The 26,721-nt window shown below is 40.0% G+C and overlaps 2 protein-coding genes and 1 long non-coding RNA gene across 7 annotated transcripts in view; 2 read left to right on the top strand and 1 right to left on the bottom strand.

The window, feature by feature from the left end:
* The window catches only part of zgc:77784 (uncharacterized protein LOC402947 homolog), a 73,408-nt gene extending 58,969 nt beyond the window's left edge, over nucleotides 1-14,439 (top strand). For 2 of the 4 annotated variants that reach the window (XM_031296407.2, XM_031296405.2), the window contains 15 exons: nucleotides 306-472; nucleotides 795-916; nucleotides 1,139-1,355; nucleotides 1,912-2,030; nucleotides 4,610-4,787; nucleotides 6,802-7,020; nucleotides 8,039-8,081; nucleotides 8,173-8,309; nucleotides 8,403-8,690; nucleotides 9,235-9,370; nucleotides 10,421-10,746; nucleotides 10,968-11,084; nucleotides 12,307-12,486; nucleotides 12,795-12,916; nucleotides 13,775-14,439. In XM_031296407.2, the coding sequence (XP_031152267.1) occupies nucleotides 306-472; nucleotides 795-916; nucleotides 1,139-1,355; nucleotides 1,912-2,030; nucleotides 4,610-4,787; nucleotides 6,802-7,020; nucleotides 8,039-8,081; nucleotides 8,173-8,309; nucleotides 8,403-8,690; nucleotides 9,235-9,370; nucleotides 10,421-10,746; nucleotides 10,968-11,084; nucleotides 12,307-12,486; nucleotides 12,795-12,916; nucleotides 13,775-13,786 (2,383 nt within the window). In that variant the 3' untranslated portion in view covers nucleotides 13,787-14,439. The remainder of the gene's footprint in view (nucleotides 1-305; nucleotides 473-794; nucleotides 917-1,138; nucleotides 1,356-1,911; nucleotides 2,031-4,609; nucleotides 4,788-6,801; nucleotides 7,021-8,038; nucleotides 8,082-8,172; nucleotides 8,310-8,402; nucleotides 8,691-9,234; nucleotides 9,371-10,420; nucleotides 10,747-10,967; nucleotides 11,085-12,306; nucleotides 12,487-12,794; nucleotides 12,917-13,774) is intronic. The other 2 variants (XM_031296406.2, XM_031296408.2) reach the window with 2 other exon arrangements.
* LOC118495048 lies at nucleotides 261-19,105 on the bottom strand. Its single transcript, XR_004897339.1, has 2 exons — nucleotides 19,006-19,105; nucleotides 261-1,346 (listed from the first exon to the last, which is right to left on the bottom strand). It is a non-coding gene; the product is annotated as an uncharacterized LOC118495048 (long non-coding RNA).
* Nucleotides 19,106-22,571: 3,466 nt separating this feature from the next.
* On the top strand, nucleotides 22,572-26,089 carry lim2.3 (lens intrinsic membrane protein 2.3). 2 transcript variants are annotated; one of them, XM_036001260.1, is made up of 7 exons: nucleotides 22,572-22,763; nucleotides 23,424-23,520; nucleotides 23,575-23,617; nucleotides 24,229-24,378; nucleotides 24,474-24,608; nucleotides 24,707-24,793; nucleotides 26,055-26,089. In XM_036001260.1, the coding sequence occupies exons 2-6, from the start codon at nucleotides 23,443-23,445 to the stop codon at nucleotides 24,766-24,768; spliced, it is 468 nt and encodes a 155-aa protein (XP_035857153.1). In that variant the 5' UTR covers nucleotides 22,572-22,763; nucleotides 23,424-23,442; the 3' UTR covers nucleotides 24,769-24,793; nucleotides 26,055-26,089. The 2 variants fall into 2 exon arrangements, with proteins under 2 accessions (XP_035857153.1, XP_035857152.1); XM_036001259.1 differs by lacking the exon at nucleotides 22,572-22,763 and having other exon boundaries at nucleotides 23,443-23,617.
* Nucleotides 26,090-26,721: the final 632 nt, after the last annotated feature.

The following is a 26,721-nucleotide window of genomic DNA, read 5'->3' as shown; positions in this document are numbered from 1 at the left end:
CGGCGCGGGCGCTGGACGGGAAATTGACAACTGCATCGGTCTTAAACTAGCAAAGACACTTGCGTCGGGCTTTGCGCTGAGCTGCGCCGGGTGCAAGATAGGACCCTGTATGTTTTAAGATCCTCCTGATAAAGATCTTGACCTCAAGTGTGATGCTATGATCTTACATTCCCCCAAATCCCTAAATAATGAAATAAATATCAAATGCAGTCTTTTAATCTGACAATATTGGTATAGTTAAACCATGATCACAAGACAGAGAGATTTTAAGAAATGTTTTAATTGTCTTGTTTCTTTCCCATCAGCCAATCAGTGGGCAGCACCTGGCAAACAGTGGCGGACCACGTGAAGCATGAGAGGCACACAGTGGTCGGACTCTTCCCCAACACGGTTTATCTCTTCATCGTCCGAGCAGTCAACTCTTACGGCCTCAGTGACCCCAGCCCCATCTCTGAGCCTGTCAGGACACAGGGTGAGTTATATAAACAAAAACTCATCTTTTTCTGATTATACTCTTGCGTAATATAAGTCCTACTGTACAATCTTTATTTTAGTTTATAGTTTTGAAGAAAGACATTAGAGATACTGAGGCTGGCACCAAGATAATGAGGTTTAAAAAAAACTTGCTTTTCATGTGCAGTCTCAAAACTAATTTGCTTTCCCAGTGTGATTCTGTTTTACCTTGAGCGCTGCTGAATTTCATCAAAAAGCTTTTTTTTTTTTTTTTTTTTCTGAATAATTGCTATCCAGCTGTTTTTGTGGCTTGGACTGACTGGATTTCTTTGTTGTGTCAGATGGAAGTCCTACAGAACAAGGTGTGGACCACAGACAGGTGCAGAGGGAGTTAGGAGAGGTGTCTGTCTACCTGCAGAAGCCTGTGGTTCTGTCTCCTACCAGCGCCAGGATTTCTTGGACTGTGAGTTGAATACTTGGCTCATCAAAAAGTCTACTTACTCAATGTCGGCTTGCAGTGTGCGGAGGACACGCTATTCTCCAAGAATTAACTTCAAAACCCCCAAACATTACGTGACACAAACAGATTAACTTGAAGTACAGACACAGCTGGTTCTGCTTGTTATTACTGATGTAAATGTGAAACTCGGTTTCTTCTTCTTCTTGTCTTGCCAACGTTTCTCAGGTCGCCTTTCAGTCCCGGTACATTCAGGGTTATCGTATATTTTACCGGACTATCGGCAGCTCCTGGTTGGTCCAGGATGTGGAGGCCACGTCTGACCACAGCATCGTCTTGGTAGATCTGTACAGCAGTACGGAGTATGAGGTCAAGATTCGCCCTTACTTCAATGAGTTACAGGGACATGACAGCCTCATGGTCCTGCTGCGTACGCCTGAGGAGGGTAGGAAATGACATCATTAATAACTTTGTCAATAGCACAGACCTGTAATTATGAAGTGAAGCTCAGGAATGATTAGATTAGCAGTTGATAGTATTGTCCCTTAAAGGAATACATCAAAGTTGGTAACACTTAATTTCCAAAAGGTTTCCTTGAAATAACTATGCAATTTGGGAAGTAATATAGAGAAGAGTGTTCAATTGCTACACTTTAAATTTGTTCATTTGCAAGTGTAAATGGAAACAAATCTGTGCACAGCAGGTCTGCTGAACACGCACACATGTGCCAGATATCGAGAATAACATTTCCAATAATAAATAAATAATTACAGAATATTTAATTGGATTTAAACAGAGCCTTTCTTTCAAGGACATTCCTATTTCCGCTGAATAATAGCACCAAATTACACACTTCTTTTTTTTTTTTTAGGGAAACCTCCTGGACATTATTGGGAAATTATCCACTAATCACAGACCTGTAAAATCGATCGCTACCATAACACTGATATCAGTTAATAATAATAGAAATATAATTGTCTTCTTCTTATCTCTGTCTACAGTTTTAAGTGCACCCCCACAGGCTGTATCAGTGGTTCAGCTCACCAACAGCTCCAGTATCAGTGTGTCCTGGGAGCCTCCGACTCATAACACTCAGAGCGGCATCATTCGAGAGTACAAGGTGAGACCTTCTTCCTGAGATTTCCTCCATTTTTTCCCCGTTAATGGGTTTTTTTCGGGGAGTTTTTCTACAGCTATCAGTATATGACTAGACTCAGTGCAGCATCATTCGAGAGTACAAGGTGAGACCTTCTTCCTGAGATTTCCTCCATTTTTTCCCCGTTAATGGGTTTTTTTCGGGGAGGTTTTCTACAGCTATCAGTATATGACTAGACCCGACTCCTGAGACAACACCCGACTGTCTGTCTTGTTCTCTGATGTTTTTTCTTCTTTTAAGTCGGTCAATCGGTAGTCTATATCCACGACGTTCCGCTTCCGGGATTGCTCCGGTGCCGCCGGAAATTCCGCCAGATGTCGCTCTTTTCGGCCAGACGTCCGTTACCTTCCATTTTCTTTGTGTTGGAATTTTAAACTCCATTCGATTTATGAGGGCTATGATTAACTGCCCCTCTCTGCAGGGTAAATCCAGACAGCTAGCTAGACTATCTGCCCAATCTGAGTTTTCTGTTGCACGACTTAAACAACCTTTGAATGTACACGTTCCACCAAAACAAGTTCCTTCCCGAGGCTATTTTGCAGCGGCACCGCTGCTGTGTCCAGTACGATTGTGACTGGTTTAAAGAAATGCCAATAAACCAGAGCACGTTTTTCTCCCATCCCAGAATGCTGTGTGGACTAGCCAGACCCTCCTCCGCAGCGCTGTGGAGGAAGGTCTGGCAAAGCGAACAAGTCAATCAGTGACATAGACTGTAGACTGCGTAAATAGAAAGGAACAAATTGTTCTTTTAATCCATGATATTTTTACACACTCATTACTCAGTGTTGTCCAAATTTGTTGTTTAGACACAGAAAATTAATTTTTAATTAACAATTAGTAATTACTCATGCCTCTAATCTTCTGCCAGTGCATGCGCTGCTGTCGCCGAAAGAGCCTCAATTTTGTCATCAGATTGAACACTGACTGTCCCTGTCATCTGTTTGCTCCGTGAAAAAAACATTGAGTTCTGAAAAAAACATTGAGTTCTGAAAAAAACATTGAGTTCTGACTATCTGTCTCTTAGTATGAGCACAACACTGATTACTAATCATCAGGCTGCTATTGCAGAAAAAAAAGGAGGAACATGCAGTTCTATTGTTTTGATTTATTCATCCCATCTGCGTCTCCATGTAGAAAGTTAGTGAGAAAACCGCACGTCTGATCATAAAAAAACCAAATTCTTTTTGTGTGCGGAGGCTCATCAGCCGAAGGCAAAGATCACACTTAATCCCCTTAAACATTTAATTTGCTGAAACCTGCACACAATGTTTTGTATAAGCCTCCCCGTGGCTTAAATGTTAAAAAATGAAATGTTGAATTGGCAGTACGGTGTTACAGGATAGATTTTCATCACAAAAACAAATGATACCGGAGGTGAAAGGTACCTAAGAAGTTCTTTACTAATGTATTGAGGGACTAAGGAAAAATATTCTACTTTTTATTCCACTATATTTATTTTCAATAGTTGCAGATTTTAGCTTACTGTTTGCTCATTTTAAAGTAGTATGTATGATCCACCGTTGTTGATTAAATTAGCCAACTGTGTAAAAAGTATTTCAAATTTTCTCCATCTTGACCAGCTGCAACATTAAAATGCTACTAACATTCTGCATGATACTTTTATTTTGAAACTTTAAAGTATTGCTGTTAATGTATGTTTAAATTGAGACTACACAGAAGAACAGAAGAAATAACATATTCCTACTTACAAATTCATGAGCAGCAAAATGGAATTCATGAGCAGCAAAACGCACTGTTGTTCAATTTAATAGACTCAGGGTTACTTGGTGTGGTATGACCGGTAGCTTATGGTGGCTAATGTTAGCAAATTTCAGATAGATACTGCAGTCTGACAAACACTACTGAGTCAGTTTAATTATGATGCTGACTTGATTTTATTTCTGCAACTTTTACAAATACAGTTTAAGCATTTCCCCTCCCGTAATGGTCACTTGGCCATAGTAGCCAAAACACATTTAAAAAATCAGATATAATTAGTTATTTATCAACTTGATTGATCAGTAAATAATGTCAGCACTTAATTATTTTTTGAAGTTATTTATCAAGTAAAGAAGCAAAAATATGCTCACTATTCACAGCAGTTATTTGAAAATATGACCCTGATCTCCGGGAACTTCTCATCTGTCGCCATTTATGATCTTATAAAACATTTTGCCATTGACGTGTTGCTATACATTTACTGAAGAAATCTGAATATTTCTTCCACTGCAGGATTTTAAAAGACATACTTTAAATCCAACATGCATGAGAGTAACACATCCAACACATAAAGTGAATGCCTAACGGCACGTACATTTGGAACATCAGGATTTTAAATCTGGCTTTTAACGGTCATTGCATTGACATCCCTTTCTCTTTCATCTCTGCTGTATCTATGCCGTCATTCTCCACTGCATTCTGCCAGATAAAGCTTCAATGCCTGTCTTATTATAATAACAGGCCATGTCTTGTCACAGAGTGTGCAAAATAAATGAATGTCTCTATGATTCAAACATAACCCCTTCATGTCTGGTGTGGATCAGGTCTGGTGTCTGGCCAGCAGCATGGAGCAGAAGAGCCAGATAAACCGAACAGTGGATGGATCGGTGCTGTCCATCCTGCTGACAGGCCTGTTGCCTGACGTCCACTACACCGTGGTGTTGGCTGCTGTCACCGGTCTGGGTGTGGGCGCTCAAAGCGCACCCGTCAGCCTGCTTCTCAGTGAGTCACTCTTACTGTAAAAGCCACTACAGATAGATAAATATGGCAAGATGTGCTTTCAGCGGGCTCCGTTTACCACAAATTAAATCTGTATGTGGAATGTTGATTTGCTGTGTGAATGACTTTACAACAGATAAGTCATCAACACTGATGCTCTGATTGTGAAAACGTAAAAAGTGTCAGAAAAAGTCAGAAATTCACAGTGAAGCTGAGATATTAATTAAAACTGCATTTAAAGTCTGGTCAGCTACACAGCCAGTTACCCAGACAAGTTGTAGCCCAGAGGGAGTGAGCCGTTTTCTGAGACCTTTAGCCTCTCCTCTTTACCTTCTGCTGCAGTTTTTTTGAGGGAATAGTTTGACATTTTGGGAAACACGCTTACTCACTCTCTTGCTGAGAGTTAGATGAGAGGGTTGATGCCATTTTCATGTCTGTAGGGCAATTGTGAAGCCACAGCCAGCAGCCGGTTAGCTTAGCTTAGCATAAAGCAGGCACATATTTGTGTTCCTGTGGTCCTATGTTTCCCAGCTAAATGTCTTTTTAATATGACACATTAAAGGACAATTCCGGCAAAATGAACCTAGGGGTTAATAACACATGGGTACCGAGTCGACCGTTCTCTGGGATATGTTTTCATGCTAATCGAATGTGACCAGTTTTATCGCAAGCCGCTAATTAGCTTATAACGCTGTCGTCGGGGCGTGCAAAAGTAAAAAGAAATCGCTATTTCTATACCACTAACAAGGCTCAAAATAGCACCACACTTCCACGGTAGCATAATGAGAGTCCCTACATGTAAACTGCAGCATTGAGAACTTTGTAAGTGTTACTTACTTATGCCTGACACCCCTTGGGGGGGTATAGGCTGTCGACAAAGGACCTCCAGAGAACTTGGTCGCTGGCTTTCTTTTCTGTGACCAGGTAAGTATGTAAGTGTAGAGACAGTTTATTAAAAAGATAGTTTATAAAGACAGTTCCGTTCGGTATAAAGGCAGGCGCCATCTTGGGAAAACAGTCATGAGCAGTCGAACGACGAACGGCGTGTAACCAGTAGGCTAACCACTAACATAGCTCAAGCACGGCGTACGTCATCTACTAGCGTTATAAGCTAATTAGCGGTTTGCGCTAAAACTGGTCACATTCGATTAACATGAAAACATATCCCAGAGAATGGTCGACTCAGTACCCATGTGTTATTAACCCCTAGGTTCATTTTGCGCCGGAATTGTCCTTTAAGGCAACCTTTCAAAGGGTTTTGTGTTCTCAGCATTGCTTTTTTCCCCTAGGTCAGACGTTCAATGTATGTTTTCCCTGGGTAAATATGTTGAAATCAACCACCTACAGCTTATACTCCTTAAAACCTACACCCTCAAATTTTTCTTGAATTTAGACATTGACATCTCCACAGTGGCTGAACGGATCTTTACGATTCAAACTGCATTTGAAAAGTCTTTTGCAAAACAGAACTGTGAAGATATCCCTTACCAATCTCTTGCAGTGTATATCAAGAACATGGGATCCTGGGAACATAGCCCCATAAGGCCTAGAAACAGCTGGAAACAGCTGGGAACAGCTAGCCTGGCTCTGTGTCCAAAGGGAACAAAATCTGCATACCAACACCTCAAAAGCTCACTAATTAACACAAATGTATGCTGTTTGTTTAACCTATACAAAAACTGTGTACCACATGCCTAGCACCACATAACTTGTAATTGTGGTTTTACAGTCAGGCTAGCTGTTTCCCCCCGTTTCTAGTCGTTACGCTAAGCTAAGCTAAGCTAACCAGCAGCTTCACATTGAACTAACAGACATGAGAGTGGTATTGATCTTCTCATCTAACTGTCAGCAAGAAAGCGAATAAATGTATTTCTTAAAATGTCAAACTTTTCCTTTGAACTGTCACCAGATCGTTGTTACATAACCTGAATGATACAGGATGATATAAAAACAATAAAAATGCATCAGTAGAGAACAGCTCTCCACTTTGTCTTTAACTTTGCTACTTTTCTTTCAGCTGTCCCCCCGGACAAAACGTCAACGCCTGTGAAGAAAGGTGGTAACCTCAGTATATCAGAGCAGATCACAAGCGTGGTGCGGCAGCCGGCCTTCATCGCAGGGCTGGGTGTGGCTGCGTGGTTGGTGCTGATGGGCTTCAGTGGTTGGCTTTACTGTCGTCACCGCAGGCGGAAGCAGCTGGGACACTACACCACATCCTTCGCATACACACCGGCAGGTACGTGGAAAAAGCTTTGACTTATCTTAACTGAGTTTCAGCGTCAGGACAGGTGTTGGTAGCTCAATGTAATAACAGGAAAATAAATCAGTATATTGAGTTTCTGGAATTCGACATTTGTAGAGATTTTCCGCAGCTTGAGATTTTTGATGGCAGGAAGATTTATCCTTAAAGAATGAACTGTAAAAGCAGAAAAGGTTACAATGACATGATCCAGGACGGTTTTCAGATGCACTCTGTCACATCTTATTCATTATAAATCTCTTGTCCATGAAAAGGAGAAGTTACAGACAAAAAAAGGCTTCAGTTGTTGTACAGCAAACTGTCAGATTTTAAGTTCTTAATAAACCACTGGGGATATCTCCAGCAGTGATGAATCTTTTTAATTTTAGTTTGCACACACTTGCACTGGATATTCGGTTAATTAAAATCTATTTATCCCCACTGGGCAGTTTTCATGAAGACACACTGAAGCATATGCAAACAGTAACCACTGTGTGCAGTTTATTTTAAATTTGTATGCCCTTTGGCACATTAGCACATAAACACATCAGTAGTTTTCTGACTTTGAGAGATATTTGTCCATGTTCATTAATAATCAATGGACAGCCCAGAGCTTTGAACAAAAATATCAGCTATTTGATTTTCCCATAAATATTTCACAGTGACTATTATTGCCATACTAATGACTAAAATATGTTTTTGTTTCATTTTAGTATGGAATCTTTTATGATCTTGTTCATTTAAATGCCACAGACTCTAGATACAACCAAAAAACAGCTTCACTGATTCATCAAATAACATTTGTATTTTTTATGTATTGCAGGCATAATGTTTATGTAGGTCAGCTGTATAGCTTATAAAATATTGATTAAAATCTGCAATCTTCAAACTTGTGCTTTTGTTTTTTAATAACAGAGCACAATTCAGTTTGAAATGTATTTAATTTCCAGTGAATCTTTTGTGTCTTTTCTGCTGTAAGACAAGATTAATAACTGAGCGATATTTGTTCTTTCAGTAGGCTTTGCTCACAGTGAAGGATCTGGAATCATCAGTGGAGGGTAAACTGAAGATTATGATTTGATTCAGATAATAATTTGTGTACTTGATGTACAAAGTATTGATATAATCTCACCTTTTTGTTTTTTTTAGGCCTGGCTTGTTAGGATCAAATATGGGCAACTACCCCTGGCTGTCCGACTCTTGGCCGACTCCGAACGTCATTCATAACAGCAAAGACTCTGTCAACTGCTGCTCTGGCAAACTGGACTCAGACAGATATTATAACAGTAAGACCTCTCTGTCTTTGAACGTTTGGTTAAAATAACTTTTTAGAATACTGAATATATAATTCCCATTGTTAATGAACCTTTGCTGTTCAGCAGTCGGTATCATGAACTACCCGAACCAGTCCGAGAAACACAGCGCGGCGTCCAACGACAGTCCCATCTACAGCACCATCAACACAGCCGCTGAGGACGACCTGCTGGCGTACTACGACACCTACTCCAGTACGTCCTACAACCAGGGTCCGGACCCGTACAGCAGCAACCCGGTACTGTCAAACAGTGGCCTTGTGGGTCTGGAACTAGACCTGGACCAGTGGACCATCCAGTCTGGTCAGTCTGGGTCTGAATATGCCAAGCTCCAGTATACCAAGAAAAGCAACGGTGAGTTTTCTACCTCTATAATCCATAAATAGAAAAATAAATAAATAAAAACAGTGCTGGAATGTAGCCGCTAAGTGCTCAATCAGTTTCACATGAAGAAATCCAAGAGAACCTTGAATATTAAAAAAAAAGCTGGTCAACCAAGAGAAACATCCTTGTGTTGTCTTCCCGTCAACCTTGAAAAAACACTTTTTTTTCGACGTTTGTGACTCCTTTTTTTGTTTGTTTTTGCTTTTTCCAACATTTTAAATTGTTAAATTTTTCTTCTACACATTTTCAGCACTTATTTCTACATCCCATATTTTCTGATATAAAACAAAAATTGAAAACGGGTCAATGTGACCCAAAGTCAACACAAGGGTTAAGGCATTTATAAGCAGAGCAAAGATAAATAAATGATTTAAAAGCCTGTATTGACTTGAGCATATTTATACTTTAAAACCACCAGCGGATTCAATCTCAGGGTCAGCCTGGAGATAATAAAAACACAGTGGTTACACCTCGTACACAATACTGTGTGACATATTGTGTTTTGGCTTCATAGACAAACTGGTAAAGCAGAGGTCCGCTGGGTCCTCGTCCAGATCAGCTCCTCTCACCTGGGTGGATGTTTTATCGCTGCCTCTTCCTGCCAACAAAGACAGAGCTCACACAAAGACAGACAAAGGGGAGCAACACAGGTGAGACTAATTTAGACTTTTTTAACTTGTACATCAAGGCCCTTTTGTCTTTTCCTTTGAGAAGCTTTTTTTCCCGTCTAATATTCTGCTTATTTATAGCATTAAGGCCTCCGACTTCACCTACATGACAGAGAGAGTTAAGGCAGATGGATATCAAACCTGCCCTGTAACTCTGCCAAGGCTGTCAAATAAAACTTGAGTGAAGTTTGGAGTCTGGGGAGTTTTCAAATTAACAACAATTGCGACTGCAGGCAGTGAGTAGATTGAGCTGTGGGGTTTCGGAGGGGAGCGTCTCCTCTAACTAGTTCTGACAGAATAGATTGCGGACATAACGGGGTGGGATCCGAGGGCTGTTCTTACTGTGCCGTGTCTTTTGTAATGGCGTTAGCCACCATCTGACAGTCTGGATTAGTACTTTCCATTTTCAATGACACGGCCATCATTAAATTAGCCCTGACAGCACTGAAGTGACAAAACAAATCACGGGGGTGGTTCACTCTTTTCCGAGTATGACCTTGGAAATAGATTTTATTTTAACAATTATTTCTTTACTTGTTATTCATTCTTTCTTATATTTAGTAATTGCGTAGGTCAGCGGTATATCTCTAAGGATGCCAGTGTTGGTTTGTCTATCTGCGGCTTTGGTCCGGATTGAAATATCACATGGATTGCCATAAAAAGGCAGTTAAGTCCCCCTAAGACTGATTTAAGGGGTGATCCCTTAACTTTTCCTTTTCGGCCATTAACAGGTGCAAAATTTGAATTTGTCCAATACTTTGGTTTATGACAAAAATACCTGAAAAACAAATCTGTCAGCTGTACTTTTGTGTTTAGTGCCAATAAAAAAAAAAAATGTTAGCATGCTAATATGCTAAACTTATTAACACTGACGTTTGCATTTACCTCAAAGCACCACTGTACAGCCTCACAGAGCCGCTAGCATGGCTGTAAACTTGTTTTACATTTATTTTACAAGAGCAGGTTTCACGTTGAGTGTTTTCCCTCTGAGACACACACTCATGCTGCCATGACTCGCTGTTCGTCCTCTAGCTCTGAGGAGGAAGATGACAACTGGTGTCCTCCGCTGCCTGCCAGAACCTACCTGATGGACACTTCCAGGGAGGAACTCTCCAGCCTGCCCTCCAAACCAGACGAACTGTCCTACGCAGCAACACTGACGTCTCCCTCCCAGCGAGATAAGCCCAGTGACAGTCCACGGCTACAGCACTTTGACCTCTTGGCCCGTAACCACTCAGGCTCCCAGATCTCCCAGTCCAACCCAGATCTGTTTACCAACGCCAAGGCCCAGGTTGCAGTGGGGATGTACCACACCAGCCAATGGGCAGAAGATTTCAAGGGGGAAAGCCTCGGAAAAGGTCAGTTCATATTCAGTTTAGAGCCTCACATCTTTGGAAGTGACTTCCCAAGAGGCAGCGCACAACCACACAGTGTCATCCATAATTTAGTTTATGATGATGTTACCCAGCAGAAAGCATTTGTACATGAAAATCATGTCGCATTTATTCAAAGTGCAGCTCAGTGTTCTTTAGTTTCCTCTAAGTTTCCTGAGGATGACATCAGTGTGCTTTCTTGTCAGGACAATCTCCTGCTCCAGCTGCTGAGTCTGGCCCCGCAGCCCAGGCAAACAGATCCAGGAGTAAGAAGAAAACAGCCAAGGATGGACAACTCAGGCGAGAGCTACACAACCAAGCAGGTATGACACAATGTTTGTAACTCATCAAACTTCTGTTTTAGTTTTATTTTTTTTAATGCAAGACAGAGGAATTACTACTCAAAGACTCTTTTTTTAGAAATATTTTAAGCCAGACTAGTAGCATGACTTTCATACCATGCTATTTTGTACACACATTCATGTCCCTCTCAGGCTGAATTGTAATAACTTTGGTGATCCCTTAACTTTGTTATCTAGCCACTCCACCAAGTCAAAATTCCAGTTTGTCCAGTTTATGTCCAAATACCAAAACTAATGACATTCCCATCAGCCTCAACTGTGCTTTGTGTTTAATGGCAATTAGCAAATGTTAGCATTCTAACACAGTACGCTAATCTATGATTGTTATTAACAAGGTAAAAATGATGCTTGCTAAACATTAGCACGTTAGCATTGCCTAAGTACAGTCTCACAGAGCTGGGGCTGTACACTTCTTGAGATGAGAACAAATTCAGCTTGCATTATTTATGGTCTAATAATTCTGACCAAGTCGTGGTATTGCTAATGTTAAAAACAATTAAAGGATTATTTACTTATTCATGATATACTTTAAACGTATAAGAGGACCATGGGTCTGGGGAGGGGGGAGAGAGGGGAGAAGGGGGGGGTTGTTCATTTAAGTTCATAAAAAAGAAAAGACATTCTATTCCTGTATGCACTTTATGTCTGTGTCTTGCACTTGTTTTTATTTTTTTGTCTTGCAAAAAAATAAAAAAATAAAACAATTAAAAGGAAATGTTTGACATTTTAGAAATTGCTCTTATTTGCATTCTTGCCGAGAGTTCTACGTGGTGTTACGTGCCAAACTTTTTCTTGACCATGACCAGTAACATCCTCTACTGGTTGCTTGGCAACTGTTCATTGCACAGAATTAGTTTGGTCCATAAAACGTCCAATTGACAGCTTTACTCTGGGTCTTTTGTACTGATTAAACAAACAAGACATAACATGTTAACCAGTCAGCTATAGAGGTCCTGGTACACTTTTGGACAGAGCCAGGCTAGCTGTTTCCCCGTTTCCAGTCTTAATGCTAAGCTAAGCGACTGCTAGCTGTAGATTTATATTTAACGCACAGGCATGAGAGTGGCTTCAATCTGCTCATCTAACTCTTGGCAAGAAAGCAAAAAAAATGTATATTCTAAATTCCTTTAAAGCAGTATTTCTATTTGCAGTTTATTAATTACCATTGATCAATCATATGTAGGACTTCCCCCTGCACCAGCCCCTCCCCCTACAGATGACTCCCTGCAGCTCTTGGCTGATGTTTTGACCCGCAGCCGAACAGACACTCAAAGAAAAGAGGGCAGCGACTCGCCTACTCTTCAGAAGAGGGGAGAACATTTCTCAACCCAAAGGAAAGGAGCTACAAAGTGGTTATCACAGGGTAAGTACAATATGTAATACTCACCTCTGTAGCATTATTCTGCATCTGTCAACAATAGATGATAAAAGAACAATTTCTGCTCCAACAGCTGGAACCCAAATAAAGGTGTATTAATATTGTGATGCTTCATACAAATCCCTTTGAGCTTAGAAAGAACCAACTGCCACCCGTGTATGCACAATTATTATCCCATAGTAGTAGCTCTGCTTTTAGTAGCAGGGGGTCTATTTTCAGTCTGCTCCATCACTTAGGGTTTAACCTATATAAATACAGCTGTAACTTGGGAGTGATTTGTTTGCCATCCACAGATGAGAATGTAATCCCACATGGACAGTCCAGCATCGTGCCCCAGGTCCAGATGTCAGGCTACGGTTCCCTGGGTGGAGGGGTCCTTTCACGACCCTCCACCACTGGCCAAAGGAGAGATAAGGTATGTCTAGACTTACAATAGCAACTGCTGAACAAACATTGTGTTTTTATAATGTGGGTCACAGTCTGTTCAGCAGTAAACTGAGGGCATTTTGAGCTGCTTGTCAGAATCCTTGCGACAGTGCATGGTAGAGGTTTCCCATGGGTTTTGGGAAAGAGCCATGTAGCATAATGACTCGACAAAAGTCTAAGAATCTCCTGATACAATATAGGACATTGCAAGATTACTTGGAGTGCTGTTAAAGCTCTCCTCTAGTTTTCTTGTGTGTTAAGTATGCACATGAATGAAGGATGGTTTTAAAAAAAAAAGCATGTATGCTTGAATAGATAGATGAAATAAATCATTATTGATACCGTACTCCACCCAAAATCTGGCTTTTGAGAATAAGAGTGGAAACTGTAATGAGATTGATTTCAAGGTTTCAAGCTTCAGTGGACATTTAATGCTTCATGTACTTCATGATTTATTCGCCAAGTCTGTTTCGATAACGCTACTGTATGTTGAATTTTGTTCTCATCGATCCACCAACCTTCCATTTCTCCCAAGAAATAAAAATATTTGTCCACCAGAGAGCATTAACAAGTATATTTTTCAACAATGAAATGTCTCCGTCAGAACATATCAATTTAAGAACAAACGTATACATTTAAGGGACACTTATCAAAAGTGTTTGCTCATGTTATTTTTATGAATTAAAGAAAAAGGAAAGAGTAAAACATCCCTTAAAAATATTGATATCTATTTTATATTTGCCTAGAAAAATTCAGTACTGGTCAGGGTCTGTTTAATATTCTCTATGTTTGTGTACGTACATGTTACTCTCCGTCTCATTGCTCTTTGTGTTGTGTTTGTTTCCAGAACCTCATGTAGACAGACGCCGATTACATGACATGCCATCCTCCTTTTTCCTCCCCGATTTCCTGTCTTTGCGAACCATCAATCTGTTGCCATGGTCTCTTATGAAATACTGAAGACTAAAGGGAAAGCGTCAAGGCTAGCCATCTGCCTTTTCACAAAATATTTTGTTTTATTTTAATGATTTCATCTTTATTTTTTTGTGGTTTCCTTCACCCTTTCTCCGTGTATATATACTGTACATCTTTGCAATTTTATAAAGATGTGATCAGATGTATTACTAAAAATGGATCTGCTGTTTAAAAGAAATACTGTATTTTCAGGCAGTGGGAAGTTAATGCAACTATTACATTATTGTGCAACAGATTAATGAATGTATCTTCTGTTTACTCCTGACCATGAAAACATAATGATGTACAGTATGTGTTTGACGAAAGACTGGAGAAGACATGAGGCAGAAAATGGGTTAATAAACTAGTGTGTGTGTGTGTGTGTGTGTGTGTGTGTGTGTGTGTGTGTGTGTGTGTGTCAGTACATGGTGTAGTGTTGTGTGTTACTGTTTGTATCTCTCATTTCTGTGTGACTGTGTACTGTGGTATCCCTGTAGATCACCAGTGTGTTCTGTCAAGATTTTTAAATTGACCAATAAAACATTTATTACAAAAAAATGCTTCTGTCCATGTGTGAACTTTACTATATACTACCGAAGTAATAGCTAACGAATTTCTAACCACGCTAGCAGCATGGCTCTAGGCCTGGCAATGTCAGTCGGTTCTGTGGTTGGTCCACCACTTTGGTCCAGACTGAAACCATTCAACTAGATTGCAGTGTAATATGTACAGACACTCAAATCTCCCTGAACTATTATAACTTTGGTAATCACCAGACATACCTTCACCTTTCGTGCTTTTACACTCAGTGGCAGCGTGACGAATGCCAGGGAGGGGGAGAAGATTAGTCGCAACTGCCGGCAGATTTGAAAGCCTGTTGAAGATGGAGTCGCCAAGGAAGTTCAAAAGAGAATTTAAAAACGACAACGCGACAGGCAAAGCAACAAGACCAGAGTTAATATTGGAGTGGCTTTTCCAAGATGGAAAGAGCTCATAAGGAGCAAGGATTTTAAAAAAGGGACACCGAAGTTGCCTGCTTTCTTCTCAAAAGGTAATTCTGCCTATTTGTGTAAATTTGTATAATTTAATAATGTAATAATAAGTAATAATGTAATAAGTTTTATAGTTACTACTTGCTTGGCTAACTATAGCATCGTTGTGCATAACGCTAGAACGACGTCTAGGATACTTTACCTCACGTCAATGATGAAAAAGGATTGTCTACCTTGTAACATAAACGTAATCATATGTGTCATGATTTCCCTGGCAGACAACTCACGTCATGTGCAGTTGTAACACAGACTAGCTACAGCTAGAACAGCTGCGTGTAAGCTAGTGTTACTAGAAAGTAATATTCAGTTGGTTGTCATATACAATTTCACCACTAGATGGGAGAAATTCTTACACAATCTAGCTTTAAATATATCGTGAAATAATTTGAGTACAGACCATTTGAGTGAAGTGAACAAAAATCCTTCTTTATGACATGAAACTAGATGTATGTGTGTTGGATAATTCAGACGACTTACAGGAGTACTATTAAGAGAAGATGGAGAGAAAGAGGGGCAAAAAAGAAGACAGAGAAGTGAGCTCAAATTTTTCCATCAGAGCCAAATGTCTCTGAGGAGTTTGTTATCTCGTGTTCCCAGTAAAATGGCTATTCTGAAACAAGATCAAAAGGAGGTAACCTTCGTCTCATGGTGCGACTCCTAGTGTGTCAGTGATGGGATATAAAAAGGCTTCCTTCATGTCTGCACCTTCATCTGCTCTGTGTCCTTGTGTGCAGATCTCATTGGTTTGGGCAGGGAGGCAGTCGGATGGTGTGGAAAGTGAGTTGGACTCTCCTGCCTCTGGCAAATACTTACTGGGTCCCACCAGGCTAGGAGGATAATGGTAATCCGATGCAATTTAGAAGGGTTCTACAATTTTATGCTTTTAGGCCTTTAGCATGGATTAGGCTCTCTGTGGTTTACCCCCCCCCCCCCCCCACACACACACACACACACACACACACAGACAGCCATGGTCTGTTACTGAGGCCACTTCACATGTGTTCGCAAATGTACTCAACTGGATCAACAGGAAGATTTTTTTTCTTTTGCTATAGAAACTTAATTTCTTGAAACAATGTATTTTAACTGCCACCGTTTTACTTCATGAAAGATCCCCTCCGGACAAATTTTAAGACATAAAATACTCTGCTTGGAATAATAAAGTGTCAAGTTTCCACATAAAACTGTAAGTTGCATATTGGACAACGATTGGCCTCCAAACAGGTTGTGATGTACAAGCAAAATCAGCCCGTACGTACAGGTCTTAAACTTAAACCCTCTTTAGCAGATGGATGTGAAAACAGCCGTCTAGTGTCAAACTCTGCACAGTGAAGCTCAAACATCCAAGTGAAGTAGCATTAAGTATAACACATTTTTTAGTGGAAAGTGACTTTAAAATCCACATACTGTATATGATGGTCAAGGTGGCGAGAATCATCTAACTTCTCAACCAGGGATGTGTGTACCCTATAGGGGTAGGTTTGCAGTTAGTAAAGTGCTTGTAATGTCATACTTCTCATTACAGGCATGTACAAGGGAATATGTGCAGGATGATGGAGTAGCTCAACTATTTAAAAAAAAAGATGAAATTATGGTTTCAGTAAAATACATACTGTAAATCCAGTTTAGGAGGAACGTAAACATGATAACCAATACAATAAACATGCCTCCACCAACCAGAATGAGTTCTAACACCTAATCAACACGTGCTGTGATTAAGATCATAAGTTAGAAAGTGAGCAAAAAAATCTAAAGTTAAGTCAAAACAACTGAAACATTAGTAATGCGAACACAAATCTAACCAGTATTGAATGAATGGGGTCGTGCGCTTGCGACTTACAATGACTTACAAAGATACATAACAGCTACAAGTGTATAAACTATACAGGATTTACCACTATTATACTTCATCGACAGGGATTGATAGGTCAAACTGCAAACAGCCACCCACAAATAGTCTATAAACAAAGCATCAGGCTGTCTTTGAGATTTCAAAGATCACATGAACAACGGTTAAAGTTACTCAGGCTACCGAAGAATACCATAATTCCTCCGTTCAATTAGACCTAAGCGATGCACCCCAAGCTTCCATCCTTAAAGCAGCCATATTATGCTCATTTTCAGGTTCATAATTGTATTTTAAGGTTGTACCAGAATAGGTTTACATGGTTTAATTTTCAAAAAACACCATATTTTTGTTGTACTGCACCGCTCTCTCTCACTGCTGCAGCTCCTCTTTTCACCTGGTCTCTGTTTTAGCTACAGAGTGAGACCTCTTTTCTTCTTCTGTACTATCTTTGATTGCACTTGCACATGCGCAGTAGCTCAGATGTAGATCATGTCAGCTAGCTAGCTCCATAGACAGTAAAAGAAAGGCTGTTTCTACAACTTCGGTCAGTTACAAGGCAGGATTAGCTGGGAGACTTCTAAATGAGGGCGCACATGTAAGTAGTTCTTTTGTAGATTATGGTGAACTTGTGTGTGTTGTAGCAGTGCTTTGCTATTGAGAACGAGGTAGCATGCTAGCGTTAGCATGCTAGCGTTAGCATTAGCATGCTAACGCTACGAGCTAATGGTTGCGGTTAGCCTGCTCGTTTTGGCTTGTGACATCACAAGCCGTGCCGATTTTGAACAGCTCACCCAGAGACTGAAGGCAGGACACATTCAGAAACCGTATCTCACTCTAAACAGCATGGATGGATTTTTTTCAAAGTTTGTATGTGTGTGGAAGCACCAGAGACACAACATAACACCCCAAATCCCAGAAAAAGTGATTTTTTCATAATATGGGCACTTTAACAAACAGCCATGTATATTGGCTCTTCCAGTCTCTCCACTGCTGGCTGTTCCAATTTAACAGGAGAGAGGAGCAAGAGGGGTTAGGATCGTGACCGGCCTCCGACGAGCTGTTACCACCACAGTCTTCAGCTAGAGAGGACATTATTCTTCAGCTTCTTCTTGCGTGGTCACCCCGGCGGGAGGTGTGCTAACAGGGCTTGCAGCAGGTGAATCGGTCGTGCTATTAACGTCATCGCTACACAATTTCTTAGTAAAACCAAAATTAAACTGCCTTGTTTTCTTTTTGCCATGGCTATATGATGCTAACTGCAGAATGGATTTCAAGGACTTTGCGCGCCGATTAACTCCAGCGTTTATATTTTTCCTACGAATCTTTGAGTTAACATGTACTAAACATGAGTTGAATTTGCACCGCGGCGCCGCCACGCCTTGATGCTCATGACAAGAATAGCATGTTATCTTTATTGAAATGAAATAGGTTCAAATCGCCGACATGCATGAATGAATGGTATTTTTGCCATAGTACACATAATAATCCACGGTGATCACATTACACAAAACTGAAATTGCACGTCAAAATGACACATTGTCAATATTTTTAGAGACCCCCCACCCAAAATTTCACAAATCACGTTTTCAGGGGAGCCCATGTCTTATTAAGGGGAGCCGAGCTCCCCCATGCTCCCCTGTAGTTCGCACCCTGCCTTTACCCCAAACACAACGTGCTTTATATAAGACGTTAAAATGTGTCCACCATACACGGCAATATAAAAAGACAAAGGAAACATAAAAAATAAAGAAAAATAAGCTAAAGTTACTCATAAACAATTTAATTAAAAGCAGTGGTGAATAGACAAGTTTTAAGCCTCAATTTAAAAGGACAGATAATTAAGTAGAGCACTCTGCATAAGGGATGACTAATAAAAAAAAAATGGATTTGGGGTAAAAAAAAAAAAAAAGTCTGGCTGACCAGGTAAAAACATGTATTCATCATTTAAGTGAGAATCTTACAGTGAACTACGATTGTGATTCTTCTATCCCATCATGGCACACTGGCAACAAACCTATTCACTTGACGTGAGAGAAAATCTAACCAATGATTCAGTCTTAGCTGCAAAACAAAACAAAAGGCCCCATCTAGTGGTCATAACTGAGACACGCAGGGTGACTGTGATGCCCAGTGACTCCATGTGCTCGAGTTTGTTAATCATCAGTAAATCCTCGTCCAGAGCTTAAAGCTGCAGCACTTTGTGTGGAATGAAATGTAACTTACCAGGACATCCACTGATATTTGATATTTCAAGCATTTAGTTTGACTGTAAAACCAGCATCAGTAGCCAGGACAGGGGTCAGGAAACAAGCCAGGTATAACCGGGTAAAAAAAATGACTTAGGAAAAGCACGTGTTACTAATAACATCAGCGTTGTTCTATTAAAATGTCCCATTAAGTCATGACAGTGTGACAGCGAGCCACAGCATGAACATGGTGCAACCACTACAGGCCAGTGGATTGTCCACTAGAAACACAATTTCAGGGAACTGTAAAATATCCTTCAGAAAAACCTCCTTTGGCCAGACATCTTAAGGCATGGAATGAGCTGCCCATTGAGTTAAAAGCTGACTGTTTAAAAAGCCCTTCTAGGGACGATATTGGAAATTAGCAATAGCAATAAATGCTCTACATTGGAGATTTGTTGCACACATGTCTACGTCTAAGCGTCTGTCTCTATTCAAATGAACATGAAATGAAATGAGATGAACAACGCAGGATCCTGAAACTGAAGCAGCTATATGGGATTCAGCCATCATTAATAATATCATTTAAACTTTAGCTTTTGCTCATGTGACATGTCAAGCTTAATATCTTTGTTTAGTTGTAGGCCTATGTCCCGTCAATTTTAAATATTTTGAGTGTACTGAGAACTGGGGTCCAATTCCTTGTATGTGTCAACATATTTAGTGCAACATTTAACATAATGACATAACGGAGTAATCAGTGGACCGTACATCTGCTATTTATGAGCGCATGATACAAATAGGCCAGTCTGCTGAAAGAGACTGGAAGAGATTTGCTGAGAATCAGGTTGTAATTGTGTAACTGGAAATGGTTTTAATTGCTCCTTTTTACACAATGTATTTAGGTTCTGGGTATTATGTAAGGGTTTACCAACAATACTGTATAACTTGCACTTTTATAATACAGTCTTTAATTAAAAAAAAAGCTGTACTGTATCTTTATTTTCATAGTCGTAGTATGACTCTTTGAGAAAATGATAATGATTTTATTTTGAAAACCAAATGAGAATAGATTATATTTCAATAAAAGACCCTATAGGACAGATTTCAAACAACATATTACATCAGTGTTTTTTCAGTTATATTTGTGTAAATGTTATCTCCCAAATGTTGCGGGAAACAGGATACACTTCTGATGGGGAAATACAGTATCTTAAAGTACAATAAAAGAGTAAAAATACTGTTCTCACCCTTTAAATGATACCATGTCTAAGTTGTAGGTTTCCAGTAGGGCTGCACGATGTGAGGAAAATATCTAATTGCGATTATTTTGACTGATATTGCGATTGCGATATGATGCACGATATTGGAGGGAATGATCATTTTGGTGATTTTTGCGAGGATCTGTACCAAAAAAAGATTTGTTCTTTAGTCTGTAGGATACAATTTCTAGGCCGGGACGTCTCTGCAGCACCACAATACTTAATTAAGAATGGTTTGACACATATTTTGCCTTTAACAAATATTGAGATTTGGATATTGCACTAGTCCATATTGCGATTTCAATGAAATTGCGATTAATTGTGCAGCCCTAGTTTCTAAAACCCCAAATTACCAGGGGAAATACAGAGAACATGACCTCTGTGTCCACTGTGGTATTATTTACAGCCTACAAATCACATTTCACCTTAATTCAGTGGTGGGAGATAACTAAGTACATTTACTCAAGTATGTGTACACACATGTACTTGTAATTTTCACGCTGGTTTGTACTTCTACTCCACTACAATTCAATAGGCAGGATGTCAAACATCTTATTGAGAAGATTACCAAACATGATAGCAGCAGGACAACGTGGTAAAATTGGGCAAAAATCTAATTTACCCAAAACAGACAAATGAGGGATTGAACAGCTCTCAAATCGGATTATCACCTGTGTTAAACTGTGTGGGAAATGTGAAATAGTGCATAATGTCGGATTGTAAAATTCTGTAATTTCCTGGTTTGGCATCTGTGCAAAGTAACATTAGTTGTGATCCCACCATTGTTTCCAACTCAAACGCCACTAAGGCTACGTTCAGACTGCAGGCAAAAGTGGCCCAAATCTGATTTTGTTTTGGGGTCTAGTGACCAGGTCAGACCTCTTCAGAAGTAGGGTGAACACTCAAATCTTGCCCAGATCTGAATTTTTCAAATCAGATTTAGACCACTTCCATATGTGGTTCTGAATCAGACCCAGGTCTGATTTTTTTTCAATGCGGCCGCAGTGTGAACAACCAAGACGGATTTGATGCGACTTTTACGTCAATCTACATCGACATTTGTCACAATTCTGCGCCGGCGGGAGTTAGCCCTAGACACAGACAGTAAAATTAAAAACTTGACTAGGCCTACAAAATGGAGAACAGTGATGGAGCAAGTCCCCAGCAAAAGGCCAAAATAGCCAATTTGGCTCTCTTTCTTTTAATTCTTCTCCTCAGCACCTACTCATTAATGTTACGGCTGCCATTACGCAAACATTTTGAAATAAATGCTTACTTTCTCCATAACCTCCCTAACTTTAGTGCAACAGCGTGCTGCGTCTGATATCATTGTTATTGTTCTTTTGCGCATGCGGGTCAGTTCGAAACCACAAACAGTTCACACTGGAATATGATATAGGCCACAGAGTGATATTACAGCTTTGTATTTTTACATAGGTAATGTGAACAGCCAAACAAAAAAAATCGGATCGGAGCAAAAAATTTGACTTAAGCATTTAAGACTTGCGGTGTGAACGTAGCCTAAGTGTGCTACACCATCAAAACGTGACTAATTTCTCAGCCATAACTCTCTCTACAAGATGCTGCAACAAAGACGAATCCCTCTGTATTGCAGCAGTTTCACCCAAAGTGTACATACCCACAACTCTATTAGCTGTCCACCATCCAGCTCGTCATACTCTGTCCTGCCTAAAGTTAACTGTATGCATCATGGCCTGTGAATTTATGTTGTTGGCTGTGTTCAAGATCACCGTTACATGCGTGTCATTTGATAAATGTCTGATAAATGTCTGTCAGTTTTCCATCTGTAATTAAATGAATTGCACTGGGCTTGCTGTGTGCCAGCTAAATGACAGGAACTTAATGAAAATACGAGACTAAATGTAACATTAATGAATTAACCTTCAGTCGCTGTAGTATCTTCATCATTTATACCATATGCCTGAAAAAAAAAAAAGATTGATTTTATGTAAATTAGCACATTGTACAACATAAATTATAATTATTTGTACACAAGCTGGTACAGAGATTTGTATTTAAATAGGCAGAAATGACCTGATATTTACTGAAAATAATGTTGCATTTCCATCAGCATACCAGACAGAAGGATTTACCCACATCAACTGAAACACAATTCAAAATGAGTTTTTACATTTTTACCACTTAAAATAATCTCTGTTAAATGAACTTTTCCAGCAATGGCTATGGGTAAGCCTACTGGAGGCCATGAGTTTACTGTGTGTGGTTGTGCAGCATTTTGAATTAAAAGCCTTGTGTCATCAGTATTACGGAGATGTGCGCAGCGCTTTATCAGTTTTGTATTTTCAGCAGATTCCCTAAAACACAAAACTCATCCTCTGTGATTGGTTGTGGCTCAGCATGCTCCATTGTTCCATCAGCCCGTTTGTTCGCTTGGTTTCCTACGCACAAACAAAACTTTCCTACCCGTACTGCGCAATATTGGGCTCCTCTGTGCTTCGACAACCCAAAATATTGGAATCTCTGACTTTTTTCTGAGGGGAGAAGGATCACGGTAGGTCGTTAATATCAAAACATAATGTGTGAAATAGTGTATTTGTGCTCAATATTTTGTATTTTAAATAGATAAAAAGGTCATCTTATTCATTCCTACCCTACAGTTGGTAGTGTGTAACTCTAAATATCCCTAACATAAATTGGGAGGAAATTCCACTTTTTATTAACTTTTAAAAACGCAAGATACCATGTTTTTATGGATGCGGCATTGAATCAAATAAAACAATACTTCTAGATCTGTTGTGCATCATTTTTAAACACTTCTCCCCCTAGTTCAGCGTTACATGTTTGGTATCTTTGGAAAACTTGTGGTCTTAATTAGCATTTAAAATACATTCGTGTAGGTTTGTAAAAGGTTTTTAAAGATGGACCCACCTCTCAGTCTGGCAGGTTAATGACTTGTCTGACTGAGCTGGCTGCTTGTCCAACATGTAAATTCCCTCAGTGTCATTGCCTAAGGAATACTGTTTCTATAATGAGATATGTCAAGCTCCAGTATAACATTTGTGGTATCCTGCTGAATGTATTTAGGTGTTGTTTTATTCATATTCAGTGTATCCCCATGCTCTGTAACAGGAAGTGCCTGCTCTAATTGGTAAAGCATGGGCCAGATGTTTGACAAGGCGCTGACCTGCTCTGTTTTCTCTCTGTGTGTCAGTCAGTGCTTTTTTGGCAGGATGTACAGCTTCATGGGAGGTGGCTTGTTCTGTGCCGGAATCGGCAACATACTACTCATTGTCTCTACAGCAACTGACTACTGGATGCAGTACCGTCACTCCAGCAATTACATGCACCAGGGCCTGTGGCGGTACTGTGTGCCTGGGAAATGCATGACACACACAGACAGCATTGGTAAGACTCGCTGGGTGTCTTCCATGTGCGTGTGCACAGGCACATCCTCATTTATATTTATTAGTGTGCTGACAATCCGTCTGGGAACTCCACACTTACCCTGATCAACACTAGGGTTACTTCCCTTTGGGGCTTCGTCGGGGTGTTTGGTAAAATATGGCTGAGATTCAAATGCAAAGAAGTCACTGTCATTTAAATATTTTCAATTAATCTTTAAAAAAACTATTATTTTTGTGTAGGTGCTGTTTTAAGAGATTTCTACATAGAAGTATATGTAGGTTATTTTGTGAGTTTAGGCTACATTGTGAGTTATATTACAGTACATACTTTAGGTTAAAATAAATCATTTCCAGTTATCTGTCATAGGTTTAATTCATCAAATTGGGTGCAAATCCATTCCCAAACACTAGATGGCAAGCTAGATCTGTCTCCTGTACATGATGAAAAGCATGAATAACTGTGAAAATGTAAAAATGACATGAGCTGTGTGTATAGAATAATAATAAAAAAAAACACATTCTGAATTCTTCCTTTAGTAGTGGACATACTTTTAGGTCTGGTTTCTCAGGTCCCTGGCTTTATCCTCGTCTCCTCTCTCCTCCCACCCACAGCGTACTGGGATGCCACCCGGGCCTTCATGATTCTTTCCCTGCTGGCTTGTTTCATCGGCATTGTGATCGGTGTCATGGCCTTCATCCACTACTCCTCCTTCGACGGGTTTGACAAGACATTTGCAGCTGGCATCCTGTTCTTTATCTCCTGTAAGCTACTCCGCCTTAGCTACTGTGTATGCAAGCCTCTGTGATGTAGTAAAGACCTTTTTCAGTTACACCTAATGACTGTATCTCTTGTGCAGGCTTCTTTGTGTTGCTGGCCATGGCTGTCTACACAGGAGTGACAGTGAACTACTATGGTAAACGCTATGGCAGCTGGCGATTCTCCTGGTCCTATATAATGGGCTGGGTGGCAGTGGTGCTCACATTCTTCTCAGGTATGCATCCTAACAGATTAACGAATTAAAAAACACATAGATGTGCCTCGTTCTCATGTTTCAATTCTGTTCTCGATAATATGATTGTTCTCTTCTAGGTATCTTCTACATGTGTGCCTATCGGATGCACGAATGCCCAAGAAACTCTAACTCACGCTGACCTGCCAAAAACTTCAACACACACATCAGCACTGGTCCATTATATGTGGCCAAGAGGAACCAACGCCCCTATGAACTTTCCAACTACTTTCTGTTAACCTGAATATTCATGAATAAGCAAAATAAATGAGAAAAAAGAAGGCATTTGTTATATTGTCTCTAAATGAATAAAACTTAAATAAAATACAGTATAGAAGGAGATATACACAGTGTTATCTATGACACCAGTACTGGAGCTGATACAGCTCCTTGTTCTTGGGTTAGCAAATTAATTTGCCAATTTAAAACCCGCAACATAACGACATGCGTTTTTACAGTGACAAACATCTTCTATTAGAGGGGAAATGTCTGTGACGGATCTAATCATTTTAGTTTGAAGTAGAAGAGTATTCGCCGTAAGCTGAGTTTGTAGTTACAATTTTATAAATCAACAGCTATCTGATCCACAAACTAATGTAACTCACTGTTTAATTTCTTTGTCTACTACTACTACTACTACTACTACTACAGCACAGATGAGCACTTTAAAAACTACTCAGAGCTTAACTAATTAAGTACTTAATATTTGGATAATTTCTGAAACCAATGATGCATGTAAAAGGACAGAATATTCATATATACTGTAAGTTACAGTATATTGGCGGGCCGTGTATTTTACACCTGGGCCTTCAGTCCTATCCTACAGCAAATAAACCACCTTTGAATAACCTCACCATGACACTAGGACATTATCGTGTGGAATAAAGTGACTTAACACAAGGCTCAACACCTAGATAGTTTCAATACACTACTGCAGAGACATGGATACACGGTGACTGAAGCCATCACTTTCACGCAGTATGGCGGATGCTGCATCACATATAATAATAAATGATAATGAATACTTCTTTAATCCCGTAAGGGGAAATTACAATGTTTTCACTGTTATTAACAAACAGGTCTGAATTACACACACACGCTCAGTACCTATACATGCACTAATGGAGGGATGTCAGAGTGAGGGAGCTGCCCATGGAAAGGGGCTGCTTAGTTGGGTGCCTTGCTCAAGAGCACCTTGGCAGTGAACTGGCACCTCTCCAGCTACCAGCCCACCACCATACTTTGATCCGTATGGGACTTGAACCGGTAACCTGACTGAGCTACTGCCACCCCTCAAGTATAGTCAATATTGTCAAAATTAATGTAATCACCAAAGAAACAAAAACAAATCCAAAACAACCGGTCACATTTCCTCAGACGACGACCACAAAGCAATCAATAACACAATCAGCGATCAACAGGCTTCACCACAAACACCACGCACACACAAAGGCACAGCGGCCACTGACACTGCTCAAATAAATACACAGCACCAGCAGCAAGTAATAGCTAGTTGAAACATTTTACTAAAATGCAGACAAATTCATTAAACCTACCAAAAGCTGCTCATCATTTGAAGAAAAAGTACATCTTCTTTCTGTTTTGCTTCTCAGCCACCGTATACTACGTAGGTGGCTTGCATGGATGGCTTGGCCCAACTGGGCAAACTCGAAATTTGATTGGCTAAAGAATATGACAATCAACAACACTGTCTGCTTAAATAGCATAGGGATTCAGTCGAAATAGACCTTTTTTCACGGCAGATATGTTGACATGTCATAGTAGGAAAAGCACAGGTGTATTCAACGCCATTAATGATGGCTGCATTCCACTTAGGAGAGGCCCTGGTATTGTGCATGCTGACTCACTGAAATAGCTTACTGGGACACTTGATGGAATTGAGCCATTGTTAAGGTTATCAATTTCAGCTGTGAAAACTACTATGACAGGTCAAAATGTCTGCTGTGAAAAAGGTCCATTCTGAAGGCCTCAGAGTAGATTTTTCACCCGGAGACAGCACAGAGGGGAAATCTGATTGGATAAAAGCTCTAATTTATAAAATGCACTTGAAGCTGCACAACCATAACAGTCTATG

This window comes from Sander lucioperca, chromosome 5 (genome assembly GCF_008315115.2).
Source record: "Sander lucioperca isolate FBNREF2018 chromosome 5, SLUC_FBN_1.2, whole genome shotgun sequence".
NCBI lineage: Eukaryota > Metazoa > Chordata > Actinopteri > Perciformes > Percidae > Sander > Sander lucioperca.
Note: the sequence above shows the minus strand (reverse complement) of the source record. Positions and strands in the feature narration are given on the sequence as shown.